At 38.0% G+C, this 16,385-nt stretch overlaps 1 protein-coding gene across 1 annotated transcript in view; it reads left to right on the plus strand.

Moving 5' to 3' along the window:
- TNS3 (tensin 3) overlaps positions 1-16,385 on the plus strand; it is a 425,395-nt gene that overhangs the window by 82,977 nt on the left and 326,033 nt on the right. Inside the window, 1 exon segment of the mRNA XM_020977772.2 lies at positions 13,341-13,452. Coding sequence (XP_020833431.1) covers positions 13,341-13,452 — 112 coding nt within the window.

The raw sequence follows: 16,385 nt of genomic DNA on the forward strand, positions 1-16,385 counted from the left end.
TGCTCTTAAGAAATTTCCCCCTCTATGATAGTGCTTCCTGAGGAAGAGGATGTGTACGAAGGACATACTTCTTAGGTAGAAATTTCATTTTGCAAGGTATAGATAATGCAAATGACATAGTAGATAGTTGGGGGGTGGAAGTTGAAAAGAACAGAACGACAATGAATTTTTGAAGTCGGCCAATGGAAAAACAGTTTCACTGACCCTCTAGTTTTATTTGCTTTTAAATAGACTTCCAATGCCTGCGTGGTAAGTCCTCATCATTTTTACACATATTCGTCTTTCTAAGGACTTATGTTGTGTACACACATTCCACAGGTGCACAATTAATACTATTTAAATTAATGAACTTGGCACCAGAAACTGTATTTTTTGGTCAAGCCCAGCTGTGATTATGAATAGCATGTTTCATAACTTTAAAAAAATCCAATACAAAGGAGCTTCTTGTCCTCAATAAGTGTGTCCCAACATCTAATGGAAATCCTTCATAGTATTATGATACGATATTTCATTAGATAGTTGAGCCCTGTTCATTCTCTTCCCAAGGGTAAATGATCTCATTTCTTTTGAACTTTTTGTTACAGCTTGTTTTCCCAAACCTTTTTCTTCATTTTTTCAGCTCTTATAGGCATCTTTAAGGCACTTTTTGTTTGTGTAACCTAGAACTAGATGTAGAAGTATGAATAAATTGATCTATGCTCAGTATATTAGAAGGAAGTGTTTCTACCATGCCATGTGTATTTTTTAAAGTCACAGCACTTCATATTATTTCATGGGCATATCACTATTTCTCAAATTCTGGTCTTTCCCTGCTGTACTCATTCGTAACCAGTCATTACCTATCTTGTATTTCAAAGAATCATAGAACAGAGTGCCCAGGAAGTCAATATTAGCTGTCTTTCCTTAGAACTGATATTTAATCATATGTGGCCTTTATTGTAATTCATTAAGGTAGTTAGCAAACTTAAGCCTTTATAAAGAATAACTCAAGAAATGAAGGTGGATAGGTAAAAATCCAGCCAAGAGATAGATATAAGCCCATTGAAATGGATCATAAATCTTTGCTCTTGAGAGGCAGTATGGTGCTTATATCCCAAAAACCTCATGACAAACCTAAATCCTTTAGAAGTTTGTTGCAGAAGAGAAACTAGAGTTACCATCTCCCAAGGTGGTAGCATTGGCCACTTTTCAGGGCTTCCTGCCTTTTTTTTTTTTTCCCCTTCTCAGATCCACCTCTCCTAGCAGCCAGGGTAGTCTTTCCTATGCATAGATCTGATCTCATCACTTTATTAAAACATTTCAGCAGCTCCCTGTTTCTTACCAAATATAGCTCACATTTTTTTGCTTAGTATTCAAGGCCCTTCACAGTCTGGTATCATTCCTCATTTCCAGCTTTACCTCATTATTTCCCTATATGCACTTTGTCCGTGCTTTGCTCGTGCCTTTCCCAGGGCCTGGAATGTTATCCGTCTTCCTCTTTTTCTGTTGAATTTCTGTCTATATTTTGGAGCCAGACTCAAACAATAACTCTTCAGATCTTCTCTGATCATCCTTTTGAATAAAGATCTTCATCTGTAGATGTAACATAGCATTTAATTGGTGGATCTCTAGCTTATTAAGTAATATTCTGTATTATAATTCTCTATATTCATGCCATTTCTTTAAAGACTGTAAACTACAGTAGTTGTTCTACTCACATACAGTTATTATAATCTACCATTTAAGTAGCATGCTAAAATTTGCAAAATTTGTTTTATTTAGTTTTTAGACAGATCTCAAAGTATAGGAGCTGTATTAGAGATCCAAAGAATAGTGGAGGAAACTGAGGCCCAGATAGGTTAAGTGACTTGCCCGCTGTCACAAACCTAGGGAGTTTGTCGTTGTTTAGTTGTTTTCAGTCATGTGTGACTCTGTGTGACCCCTTTTGGAGTTTTCTTGGCAAAGATACTGGAGTGGTTTGTCATTTCTTTCTCCAGCTCATTTTATAGATAAGGAAACTGAGGCAAACAGGGTTAAGTGACTTGCCTAGGGTCACATAGCTAGTATGTGTCTGAGGCTAGATTTGAATTTAGGTCTTTCTGACTCCAGGCCCAGTGTTCTATCCACTGTACCACCTAATTGCCCACCTAGTTAAGTAGCAGAGTTCAAGTCCAGTGTTCTTTCTACTTTATCTACTATTTCCTTTATCCTCTTTATAGAGAGCATGCCCTTGGACACCATCCAGAAAGTGAATTAAAGACAAGACAGGTACCCTAAGTATATTGATGATAACTAGATGTGTTTGCCCATAAGAATGGCGGTTATTTGAAGAAATGTAGGGGAATACAATTCTCCTTATCTGAGAAGGAAAATATGGCATGACTAGATTAGAGTGAAAAGGAAAGTTATGTTAATTAGGTGAATATATCCCTTTGAAGTGTTGGAGATCAGAACTGCAGATATAACTTATAGTCTGGAAGGCCCAAGATCATCCTCAACTGTTAATTGCTCTTACAAATGAAACAAAGCATTTTCCTGATCTTTTTAGCTGTAGCAATGAATAATTTGATTCATTTAGGTTCATTTTATAATAACTTAGAGATTCATTTCCTAGGCTGTTACTTTTTGCTTAGCACCCATAATCATATAAGTATAGTTTAGATTATCTTTCCCCATATTGAAGCTCATCTGACACTATTCTGTATTTTACTTTGTCTTTGTTAAGTTGATCTTTCACAACTTGGAAGATCTTGGTGTCGTGAGTGGATTCAGAGACCTAAGTTAGTTTGTATTTGAATTTCAAATCATTTATGGAAAGTTACAAAAAATGGAACTGATCCCAAGAATAAACAGTAGAGTACACTACTGTTCTTCATTCCTAAAAATACCCATTTGTCTTTGCCTTTTTCTTTCCTTTCTATCTGTTGCAAAATAGTCCTCCAGTTCTGTAATGCTTTGAACTCTAGAAAATTCAGTTACTGTGTGGAGAATATTTTGAAGTCATTTGTTAAAGTTCACTGTATCACATGGAAACTCTTCATAGAACAAAACTGCAAAAATCCTTTAGTCTCAATTAATTGATTAAGCCGTTCTTGAAGCAAAATCAGTATCACTCTATTTACTAGGATTTGGCTTTCTTCGACATGAAACTGAAACTTTTCTTGTTTGCTATGTGATTTAAATACACAGAAAAGCATTCAACAGGTGAAGTGATAGTATATGCTGACTATTTTCATGTGACAGAATCTTTCTCATACTTCAAGATCTACCGGCCATGCCACATCCTTCATGAAGACTTCCCCAATTTTGTTTCTTCCTTGAAGTTTTCACAGCCTTTTTGTTCACTCCTTTCCTTTGTACTTTTATTTTTAATAATAATAATAATTGAGATGTGCCTTGAGGTTGGTAAACTTTGCATGAGCTATTATTTGATCCCAACAACCCTGGGAAATAACCCTTATAGTTATTATTGTTGCCTTTTTTTTTTCTGATGAGGAAACTGAGACTCAGAAAGGTTAAATGACTTGTCTATGGTCATTCTTCAGTTGTTTCAGTCATGTTGGACTCTTTGTGACCCCATTTTGGGGTGTCTTGGCAAAGGTACTGGAGAGGTTTGCCATTTCCTTCTCCAGCTCATTTTTTACAAATGAGGAAACCGAGATAAACAGGGTTAAGTGAATTGCCCAGGAACAAACAAGTAGTAAGTGTCTAAGGCCAGATTTGAACCCAAGAAGATGAGTCTTCCTGACTCCAGGCTTGGCGCTCTGTCACTACACCACTTAACTTCCCCTGAACCACCACGTCGGTAGTAAATGTGAGGGACAGAATTCTAATTTTAGGTCTAACTCTATCCAAGTTCAGTTGAATGTTCCTCTTGAGCATACTTCTAAGTGTATTCTTCTTCTACTTCTATTTCTACTTCTCTACTTGTCAGCTCTTTGAGGGGATTAATCTTTGTATTTTGTATCATTTAGCATAGTTCAGAATAGATACTTAATAGATGTCTGAATGAATATGAAAAATATTTCCAGGAGTTTTAACAAGAAAATAATATTTCTTTGGCTATGTGTTACAGTCTCCTGTTGATAGCATTCCAAGACACAGTGTTCTGGGTGTGTGTTGTAGACACTCAAAACACATTAACTAAAATAATGTGTATTCAATTGAATTCATCATTGTATATTTAAATTAATCCAAACAGTTTAGGTTGTGATATGGCGGGAATTCCCCCTTGTCTTGATCAAATTTTATCCTGCTTATTATACTACTACAGCTTTTCACTCTCATGGATGCATAGGTCTGTAGAGCTGGAAGCAATTTGAGAAAACTAATACAACCTCCTTATTTTATAAGGATCCATCTCGTTGGCTCAAAGATTTCACAGAACTCTCCGTACTCTAATCTATAGACTTTACTCACCACAGATAACACTGTATGATCCCTGGGTTCCCCAAACTGAATCCAATGTTGGTATAGAGCCAGTACCTGTAAATAAATTAGTTTACTCCCTGGGCATTAGTTGAGCTTTCAGAAAGGTTAATTTAATATGGACTGGGAAGGTGATCACAATAATGCCTCACATTCATTTAATATCTCTAAGCTTACAAAGCACTTTCTTGTATATTATTTCGTTTGATTCTTACAAGTAAGTATGGCAGGTATTATTTTCTGTATTTTACCAATATGGACAACTTCAGAGATATTAAATGACTTTCACAAGGTCACAAAGTTAAGATGAATGGCAGAGCCGGACCTCATAACCAAACTGTTGTTTTGGAACTTCTTGCTCTGTTCTGTGGCTGTTGGCTGTAAACCTTGAATGAAGTTTCATGTGAAATTGCTACATCTTTTATTTCTCTGTAGAATATTTATGTTCATTGTTGAATAGGTTATAATAAGGAGTGACATTATTACCTTCTGCTTCCTTTCCTCCCTTTTTTCAGTGAGATTAAAGTTAGTTATGTGGTTTGTTCTATGATAACTTGGACTTAATTTTTTGATCAAATTCGGTACCTTAGTAAATGCTATTAATTGAAATTTTTGATTTTTATTATTTTGATCTTGATAAAACATCAACAAATAAGAACATTGGCATATATGAAAAAGAACAAGAAAAGGAATGTTGTCACCCCCCCCCAATTCTCCATTACATACAGTTTGTATAAATGTAAATTCACCTTCAGTTCGATGTATGGATGTTTGCCATCTTGAAACAAAATGGCACTTATTTTTTCCCAAATGACCCTCTGCAATTTTTCAGACTTATTTTAATGAGCTTTGGCATGAGAATAGAGGTTAAAAAGATATGCAGATATGCTAAGGGAGGTGCAGCGTTGATAGGACTGCTAATTTAGGGTTGATTATGTAAGCTCTAAATAATGTCATATTTTTAACCTAAGCCACACTGCACTAACATTTTCTGGTTCTTACCTCCTACCCCAACTCCTTTTCTTCCATAAGAAAGCATTCTAAATTATAATGACTCAGTTAATTGGAGCTGGGGCATGGTCCAAGGTCAAAATGGACAAACCTAAGTATCGAGCAGATTGAATGCCAGGATAACAATTTCTAGACCTTCTAGACCATTCTGTGTTTCACCAGCCAGGTTGCGGGCCTGGATGTGCTCCAGTTTGTCAATGTGCTTCCTCAAATGTGGTGCCCCAGAACCGAACATGATACTCAGATGTGGTCTGACCAGCTCCCAATACAGGGGACCATTAATTGCCTGCCTTGTTTGGGACACTTTCCCTAGCATCTATGTAACATTGCTCTCTGTTGAAAATAATCACCTTTTTATGCTATGATTTCAAAATATACCTGATTTGCTTGTTTGAGTTAGTAAAGGAAGAAAAATATGAATAAGCATTCCTGCATAATCTTCTTAGTGCTTTCCAAAACACCATTATCAAATGGCAAGTATGAAAGCTGTTTAGATTACTACTCGATAATGACCCATTACTTGGGCAGTGTTTGCTGGACAAAATTAAATAGTTGGAGGGTTTTTTTTTTTTGATAACTGAAACCTGAAGAAACCACAGTGTTCTGATTTTTTAAAAAAAAAAATTGATTTCCCTGTGGTCAGCATTCCTGAAGTGGATTGAAATCCTAGTAATACAGCCTCATGTGCCAACCCAATTGGTAATTTCAGTCAGATGGAAAATTTACCTTCCCTTCCCCCCTTTCCTGCTTGAAGGCATTTTTTATTTCACATCTGCTGTTACTGTGGCATCCTGCAGTTAGGTGGCCCAAAGAAGCCCCTGGCCCTTCTTCAGGGCTGTAGTATACTGGGGAAAGAAATCAGAGTAATTTGTATCAGATGGAGCAATGACATTCAGTGATATTGTTGCTTTGCCTGGATTTTATTGCATCCATTTGACTGATTTTGACGAGCTCCTGGAGAAATGGATATATATATATATATATATATATATATATATATATATATATATATATATATATATATATATGTATGTTGGCTCAGTAATGGGTCTGCAACTGGGGGCCCCATTTCACCATAAAGAGCCCTTTCAGTCATCACTTAATTGAACTTTTCTTTGGGGCTTCTTATGTGAAGGGGTCAAAGTAGGGCATTTCCTTTGCCCATAAAAAAAAAATCTTGAAAGGGCGCCTGTGCTTTTGGAGCCATAATCATCAAAGGTCTTTTGCCTCTCCCACCTGAGGGGCAGCCGCTGCTGGGGCTGCCCCACTGTGTGTCAGCTGTCTTTGAAAGGGCAGCGGCTTAAGAAGCTGCTGACTTGGGTCTCTCGCTTTTAAAAACAAGCCATCTTTAAAAGCAAAGCAGTCCCAGGGACAAGGGCTATGAAGCTGTTTACTTTAACTGTGGAGAGCAGAAGAATGCTCAGGCAGAATCCCAGGAAGCAGCAGCAGCAGCAGCAGCAGCAGCAGCCGCCGCTGCACCAGTGGGTGAGTTTGGCATGGCAGGGCAAGCCAGGGAGGAAAGGGAGACCCACGATGTAGGGGAGAGGGAGAAGGGGCCCATTAACAGACTGGTCCGAAGGCAGATGGAGGCAATCCAATCGTGTTGGCTTTGTGGTAGGAGTCTTATTAAGTTTAGTTGTTAATTGTGCTTATGGGGAATTCTGTGAGGCTGTGAGAAGGTAAGGGGGACCTCATTATGGCCACATCTGGACCAGTCAACTCAATCCTGTTTCTTATCTAACTGCCTCCTTTTAAAATTAACTTTTATTTTTCCAATTAACAAGCATTTATTTTTTCTCTCTCCCACCTTCTACCCTAAAGGGGGCAGGGAATAAAAAGAAAAATAAAACCCTTGTAACATATATACATAGTCAAGTAAAATAATTTCTATATTGTCCAGGTCCAAAAAATGAGTTTCTGCATGTTTAGTTCTCGATCTCTCTGTTTGGAGATTGGTAGCATGCTTTATCATTGCTTTTCTGGAATCATGCCTGCTCATTGTGATCAGAGAGAGTTCTTAATAAAGTCTTTTTAATTTCCTCTTTTTAAAAATCTGAAGGGGACTTTTAAAATTACTTTCCTGTAAATGACAAATGAGAAATCTGTGATGGAAACCTAAAAAAGAGCTAACTGGTGAGTGAATATATCTGTATGTTTTTTCCTAAGGAATAACAAAGCAGCCTTAAGAAATAATATGAATTACTAGAATTATTAGGCATTTTATTTGGGCATATTGATTTAATGGCTAAGATTTTTTTCCTTTCTTTGTTTCCCCCAGCTTAGCACAGTGCCTGGCACATTTGTTGTTGTTCAGCCGTTTCGGTTGTGTCCAAGTCTTTGTGCCCCCATGCCTGGCACATAGCAGGGGCTTAATAAACAGTTGGTGACTGACTGACTTAAGATTTCAGTGCTCCAATTCTCCAAGACTGTATTACAAGACAATTGTAGATATGCATTGGTTGAGGGAGATTTCTAACTGAGAGTTTCCTACGGCAGGAGAATTAAAGACTTGGTCCAAACCCATTTAACGACTTCAGAATCTCAAGTGAAGGAACTGAATGCTGCTATTTTTAAAAATGAGAAGTTGTAGGTGAGGTTGGAAATCATTAAATACTGGCCTCAGGAAATTTTAAAAAGGAAAACACAGCATTTTAGATCTGATTGGGCTTTTTGGACTGAAACAAAATGATGTACCTGAAGCATTTGAAAGAGGCACATAGCCCGATGTCTTACTAGTGGTGGTATGAAGTTGTGAGCTTGAATGAATTGAGTTTGAGAAGAGAGGTGTCTCTGTGTTTCTGCAGAGTAGATGATATGCTCTTTAGGGCTCACACTGAGTATTTCAGTGCCTCCTTTATGAGAGATTTTTCTCTCTGAAAAGAGATCTCACAGTGTGGGCAATCAGGACCAGCACTAATTACTGGGTATCCCTCAGGCAATCCTTCTATAACCAATAGCTCTGCACTCCACTCTTCCAACTTTTGCTCCTAACAATTAAATGCAATTTAGATTCCTGAACTGAGCCCTCTAAATGCTTCAGTATTACTGTCACCTCCTTCTGTGTGCACATTGGCCCCACCTCTTCTGGAGAAATGAAAGAGTTGTACCAGGTGAAAACAAAAGGCGCCTGATCCTGCCCCCTTCTCCTTTCATAATAGAGATGTTATGTGTAGATGAAATCTGAGCAGATGTTAATAAACTATTTCAAATGGATTCCTCAGAGTTCTAATCATGGTAACAGTGGTAGCTTCAAAACTGGGCCTTCTACCAGAGTCTAGTGAAGTTCTCTATGCATGGTAAGCATATACAAAGTGTTGAGTGGATGAATGAAGGAATGTATGCATGAATAAAATTAATAGGTAGCTGTGGACCAGGCAAGCAAACCGTAGGAAAGGAAAGAAACAAGCATTTATGAAGTGCTTACTATATGCTAGGCACTGTGCTATGCACTCTACAAATATCTAATTTGATCCTTATTTCAACCCTAGGAGGCAGGTGCAATTATTACCTTCATTTTACAGTTAAGGAAACTGAGGCAAACAAGTGAAATATCTTGTCCAGGGTCACATAGCTAATAAACGTCTGAGACTGCTTTGAAATGAGACTCCAAGTCCAGTAGTTTATGTGCTGGCTACCTAGCTGCCTAGCAAATTATTCTCAGGACTGGAATAAATAATTATTTGAATAGCAATTGTTGACATTTATATGGGGATTTTTATTGTTGTTGTTGTTATTGTTTGTTTTTGTTTTTTGTTGTTTTGTTTCATTAGTGGAGAGACCTGCCAGCAAAGAAACTTTCTCTGCCAATACAGATCAGCAAGTACTGTGCAGTGTATAGCATTAGAATTCCCTTGGGGGCATTGAGTGGTTATGGAGCTTGGATGTGTCTGGCATGACACTTGAATAATGACCTCTGGCCTCCAGACCAGCTTTCTATCCAATACAGCATAGGGTTAACAGAATATTTGTCATTCATTTGCTTATCAGAATAATCCACTGGACTAGGTACTATAGGAATAATAGGAGTCCATTTGGTTTGTAACCAGGTAGCAAATGAGTGGTATAGACAATAAAGGAGTGCTTTAGGAGTTCATAAGAAGGAGACCAGTAAAGGGGGGCTGGAGTAGGGTGTGAGTTTGACCGTGAACCATGATTAGGATTTTGATAGGCAGATTAGAAGGTAGGTGCGAAAACTTCTGGGGGGAGTTGGTGGGGAGAGAGGAGACTGATTGGACTGGGGCTGTTTGTTATGGCATATTGTCAGAAAAAATCATTAGGAGGGTAGTTTGGGGCCATTTTAACATTTCCATTAATAGATCCACATTTTACCAGTTCCTTTAATAAAAGCTTTTATTTTATTTATAGTTTTATTGGTGTGTTCGTGTAAGCTAAGTGCTGAAACTCAGAGGATATATGTTTGCATGACTAAAGTGTTTTCAGGGTAATAGGAGCTCAGTGTTGTCTCTGCTTTAGCTTGGAGAAGATAGGGGTTCCAGTTGGGCCTCTTTGCCCTGATCTAGTGTTCACAATGCGCCTTCAAAATAGGCCACTGGGTTCACTTCAAGTGTGATTTTTGACAGAGTGCTCGTGTATTTTGTCCCCTTGATATATTGAAGTATATGAATTTCCTGAATCTGAATTTCCATTTTCAGCAAGTTTATCATTTTCATCCCTTCTGCGAGGCAAGTTAGATATTTTCCTGACCTTATTTAATCATGCGGCACAGGTAAACAATAGATATACTTGGTTCACAATAAGTGACTTATTTCTTAATTCAACAATTCAGTTAAACTTTTATTAAGTTCGTATTCTGTGTAAAACACAGGCTGTAGGGATACAATGACAACAGAAATAACTCCTGCCATCAAAGAGCTTCCATTCTCCCTGGAGGGTGGAGTGCCATGTGTACAACCATCTATTTATGGAGAAATGAGGGTGTGAATGCCAGTAGCTAGCAAGATCAGAGGAGACATCCCATGGTGGTGACTGAATTGAGCCTTGAAGGAAGGTGGGCATTCTGAGAGAGAAAACTGAGGAGGTAATGAATTCTAGGCTGGAGGCTGGAGATAGAGTATGAGGATAATAGCTAACAGTCTTAGTTTATGGGGTAAATAGAATTCAAGTTTGCAATTTCTAGTAATATGAAATAAAGCTAGAAAAGAAGTCAAGAGCCAGATGATAGAAGATTTTGAGGAATTTGTATCTTTTCCTTTTGGCAATGGGAAACCATTGGATGTTTTTGAGCAGGGGAGTAACGTGGTCTGTTCTGTGCCTTAGGAAGATTATTTTGGCACCTGTGTAAAGGACAGATTAGAGTATAAAGACCAGAGACAGGGAGTCTAATGAGGAGGCTGTCAGGTGAAAGGTATTAAATGGATGAATGCATGCATGAATAAAATTAATAGTTGTGGGCCTGGTAAACAAACTGTAGGAAAGGAAAGAAACAAGCATTTATTCAGTGCCTACTATATGCCAGGGACTGTGTTATGCACTTTATGAATATCTAATTTGATCATCATGTCAACCTGTGGCTGTTTAAGTGGGGAAGGGAATATGAGTGAGTTACGCTAGGGAAGTAGAATTGATAAAATTTGGCAACTGATTGGACTTTGTTGGTAACAGGTGTTTCTCTCCCCCCCCCCCCCCCCCGTTGGATTGAATCTGGTTTCTATCCTTATCTCGTGTTATTCCCTCAAATACATTCTCTTCTCTAGTCAAACTGAATTATTCCCATGCAGAGGGAGAGAGAGAATCAAGGAACTCAAGGGTGAGAAACTTGGAGGATGGGTGGGTTTAGGAGAGATAATAAAGAATTCTGTTTTGGATATATTAAGGTACCCAGGCTACATCTGGGAGGAGAGATAATACAACAAGTAGTTTATGATAGATAACTGGATATCTGGTGAGATGGTGAGATACAGATTCAAGAGCCATTTTCCTAGAGATAATAGTTGAACCCATGGGAGCTTTTGAGATCTGTGTAGAGGGAGAATAAATAGTGGTTTATTTATATGAGAGAGGAGGTGTCCTTGTGTTACATCTTTACTTTGGGGGTGGCACAGGGATGATGACTAAGCATTGCACTGTGAATATGCTAACAGACTCCGAGTTAGAAAGACTGCATTTCAACTGTGTGTCCTGGATACTTACTTTATGACACTAGACAAGTCATTGAAACCTTACTGAACTTTAATTTCCTCATCTGTAAAGGATGTCACTTTTATCATGGGGCTGGTGTGAGTGGCTCATGTTAAGATACTGCATTGATATCTAGCTCTGTCCACTTTAAAGCACTATATAAATGCTGCTGCTGCTGATGATGATGGTAGGAGACTGAGCAGGAGCAGGCAGATGTCGGGTGGGGGGGATGGAAAATCAGAGGACAGCAATGTCATGACAGCTGAAGGAGGAAAACATCTAGGAGCACAGGGGAATGGTCAGCAATAGGGATCAAGAAGGATGAGGCCTGAGAAAAAGTTTACTGATTTGGCAGCTATAGTTCTGAGTAGGAAGCCTGATTGCAAAGAATTTAGAATGAATACATGATGAGGATGTGTGGCTACAGGGAACATAGATGGAATTCCCAATTTTTTTTTCAGAAGAGATGGAGGATAATCTGGGGCCCTATGAGGGGCAATGAAGGGTCTCCCTCCCCCCTCTTAAATGAAAAACTATTTTATGGCTTTTGGAAATCCTGTATGTTATAATGTACACTTAATAAGCATTTATTGAGTGTCTATAACATTGGACAGTCTTTCTTTATGAAGACAACGATAGAGACTCAGGCTCTCAACTTTCATTTTCCCCCCAGTGACGGCAGGTGGTCAGTTCCCATTTGATATATTTGAAAGGCAGCTTACAGGTTTTATGGATGTAGCCTGGGGTCACAGGAACATTTTTCTCTGTTTGGGAGACCGAGGGCCTGAATCTTTTACTGTGCTCTCATTGGCACCATGCTCAGTCTAACCAGCCAGTTTAACTGGCCCATAAATCCTCTAAGTGATGGAAAGTCGTTTAAGATCTTGTTAACTTGTACATTTTATTACTTTAGACTGGATATATTTGTGTTTGTATATAGTTGTAGATCTACACATACCATATACAGAGACTGTTTTAGCAGCTTTGGTTGAATTGATGGTTGTCATCTTGATGACTGCCTAAGCATGATAGAGGGGAGACAAGTTTTCAGTCAGTGCTGTATCCGGTGGCAAATGATGAAAGAATGGCAATTTTTTATTTGCTTATTGGTAAGATTTCTATAAAACCTTCCCTATGTAGAGAAGTTTGTGGTGTGTGTGTGTGTGTGTGTGTGTGTGTGTGTGTGTGTGTGTGAGATTCAAGCCAATATTTTGTTATTCTGAATTTAATAAACACCAAATAAACACATTGAACAGCAAAAGGTTGTTTGTAAGAGTTCAAAGAGAGATAACTATTTTGAACACACAAAAAAGAGGGGCCAAATGCTTCTTGCCTAAGTAATGATGTTCACCAGATATGTCCTAACTAAAAAATTAGAAAAAGAAGTCAACCTTGGAAAACCTCCATGGACTCTATTTTACAGTGTGGCGATCAGAGTTGACTACTAGCCTAGTCGGTGATATGCAGGGGAATTCATCATTATTACTCCCATTCTTATTATTCCACAGTGATCAAATGCTCCTGGGGCTGTAGAGTGTACAAATCCAGTTAAACACATGTGCAAATATAAATATTAAATCTAAAAACTTATAATCTAAGGTACTTGACATGTGCCTGTGGGTATTTTAGGCCTCATTGACATATATTTGGTTAGGCTATGCTTTATTTTTCTTCTGTGTGTTATCATTCATGTTTGGGACATTTAAAGACTCCACTTGTCTTTTGTAGATAAAAATCAAGAACATGATGAAAGAAAGCTAATGTCTTCTTTTTTTTTTTTCCAGTCAGAAGAATCTGCTTCGGGTGCCCACACTTTTAAGAATAAATCCTTTAAGAAGGCCAAAGTCTGCAGTGTCTGCAAACAAGTTATTGACAGTCAAGGTGTTTCATGCCGAGGTGAGCACTGGCCGTTGTCTGGCTAGCTACAGAACTGTCGAGGGGAATTTCCAAAAATGTACAGTCCTGGAATTCCCCTTTATTGTCAGCAGGTTTGCCATGTGGGGATCTAATGCTTATTTTGAAGTAGGCATTGAGATTTGCATTAATATATACTATATGACATGATCAGAAAGCAAGAGGTGATAAGCCCTCTAGCCCAGGGCTTCTTAACCTGTTTTATGTCATAGATCCCTTTGCCAGTCTGGTGAAACCTAAGGACCCCTTCTCAGCATATCGCTTCTTAAATGCGTAAAAGACCTAAGATTATAAATGAAACCAAGTATGTTGAAACACGGTTGCTTAAATATTTTTAAAAGAAAGTTCGTGGACCCAGGTTAAGAACTCCTGCACTAAATGAGGGAGAGACAAGTTCTGAATTCATGTTAGTTGAACAAACATGAATTTGTTCAAGTTATCCTTTATGACTTGTTTACAGGTGCTATCACATGAAACTTTTGACCAACCTTTGCATCCTTATATGTAGTGTATCCCTTGGGAAATTCATTGGGATTTGAGAAATTTGAATCACAATGATTAATGGCCTATTAGAATTGTTACCCTCGCCACTTTTAACCAAATAAACACTTAACTCATTTATTTATTTATTCATTCACTTAATTCATTTATTCATTCATTCATTTATTTATTTATTTATTCATTTATTTATTTGTTTATAGAGGTTGAACAGAAGAAAATTAATAATAAATAATAATTAATGAATAAATATCATCCAAAATATTAATAAAAATCAGTTGTTTTCATTTCAAACACTTGGAAATATAGTCTGAGAGGGTCCTGGGCATAGATGGGATGTTGGATTAATAATACTAGGCTATGTTATTGTGTTCTTGGACAGATAGGTAGGACAAGTATTATGTTCCCAATTTTGCCACTCAAAAAAGTTGTATGGATTGCTATAGTTACTCAGCTACTGTGTGTCAGGACTGGGACTGAAGGACTCAAACCCTGACCTTCTGACAATAGAACCAGTACTGTTTGTACTGAATCCCTATAGAAGGAGGATAAAGAATGTTTGCTTCTGCTCGTCATAACCTGTTTAAAGGATTTAGATTGAGATTCTAATAGTAAAGTGGCGATCGGTGTTGGAATTAGGAAGGCACAGTCAAATCAGTTGATTGAGAGGTATTTATGACATGTCTCATGTGCCAGGCACTATAAGGTTACAAAGACAGCTGTGAGGTAGTATCTGCCCTAAGTGCTCACATTCTCTTGGGTGGGGGTGGGGGTGAGGAAGCAATGTGCACATATTAAAGTAGGTCCTGAGTGTATAGAAAATTAATCCAAGGCATTTTGGAGGTAGGGTGGGGCACTAGTAGTTTGGGCATCTCACAGTCTTTCCTTTAATGTGGCCTGATTTTTGAGTAATGTCTTGTAGTGCAGACCAGGCCAGGGAGACACACATACATAAACTTTATGTGCAGAACTTGGACTAGTCACTTGGGGAGACTAAAGTTCAGATACAGTCCTCTTTGTGCACTCAGCTCATAAAGTGGAAAGACACAGACAGATCACGTATGCAGACATATACAGCATTCAGGGATGTGTGTGTGAGATGGGGAATTATTCTGTTATCTCCTGGACTCTGACAGGGAAGGATGTTTGGCTTTACATGAACTTATGTAAGTTTGTGGGGGAGGGGGGAAGCAATGCCATGTATCATCCAAAAGGAATGGTTAATTTTCAAAAATTCTTTGGTTGAAAAAATGCATTTCACTTTATTTTTGTTGATCTCTCTTGTTTTTATATAATCTAGATTTCTAACTATGTCACTCCCCTGCTCAGAGAGCCATCCCTTACAGTAAAGAATTAAAAAAGAAAGAAAAAAAATCATTCTCCAGGATTAGTCAACACATTAAATAAGTCTGACAGTATATATAGTGTTCTCTATCCATAGTTCTCTTCAGACAAAGGCAGAGAGGAGTGGGGTTCATATAAAATGCATGCTTATGCTTATATATGAATGATTGTAATTACCATTGGGAGAGTTACAATACTTATAACAGTTTAATGAATACATGATTGCTTCTCAAATCAAGCCAGATTCCAGGCTCGCTGTAGGCAGGGACCATGTGGTATTCATCTTGGTAGCCACCAGTATCATTAAGGGTGCTATACATTTAGTAGGTTCTTAATAGCTGTTGTATTGAATTCCTGGGTTCCCTATCTTGTTCCTTGCTTAATTACTTCCTCCCCCCACTCCATGATGAATCTTTAGTGCCACTTTTGAAGCTGATCTAGACTTCCTTTAAATTTACTTTCTAAAGGAAGTAATGATTTTTTTTTTAAATTCCAAAGGCCTTTCCTGAAGCTAAGCAGAAATGTTTAGCTTAGGAAGAAAGTTGGAGGTCATCTGGTTGAGTTATACGCCCAATACACAAATCTTTGCTACGATGTCCTTAGCTTGGGCACATCTAACTTATTTTGGAAAGTTCTAGTGACAGGGTACTCATTACTTTATACCCACAGCAAAGAATACTATATCCCATTAGGTAAAGCAGTAGGGCTGCTAGAAACAGCCTTGGAACAATAAGATTTCGTTAGAAATGAGGGTTGATACCTCTCTCTGACTGGGTTGAGTATCATCTGAAGCTTAATAATTACTTGTTAACTAAGTGCTTGACTGAATGCCTGAAAAATTTTACATGATTATGAATCTGTAATTAATTTGTACTTGTCATTAATTATGTGACATTGTTATCATAGAAAGTGTTTATTCTATTCCCATTTGTGAAATGTTCTATTTTGGGTGTCAGGATGAACCAAGAGCCCTCTGATTTCCCTCCTATAGTTGCCCTGGATTGTATTCTCCTTCAGAAAAACTTGAAGGAACAGCTGTAAGCCCTTAGACAGATGGGTTTTTTGAGGGGAGG

The sequence above is a fragment of the Phascolarctos cinereus genome, unplaced genomic scaffold (genome assembly GCF_003287225.1).
Source record: "Phascolarctos cinereus isolate Bilbo 61053 unplaced genomic scaffold, phaCin_HiC Scaffold_4;HRSCAF=312, whole genome shotgun sequence".
NCBI classification, from domain to species: domain Eukaryota; kingdom Metazoa; phylum Chordata; class Mammalia; order Diprotodontia; family Phascolarctidae; genus Phascolarctos; species Phascolarctos cinereus.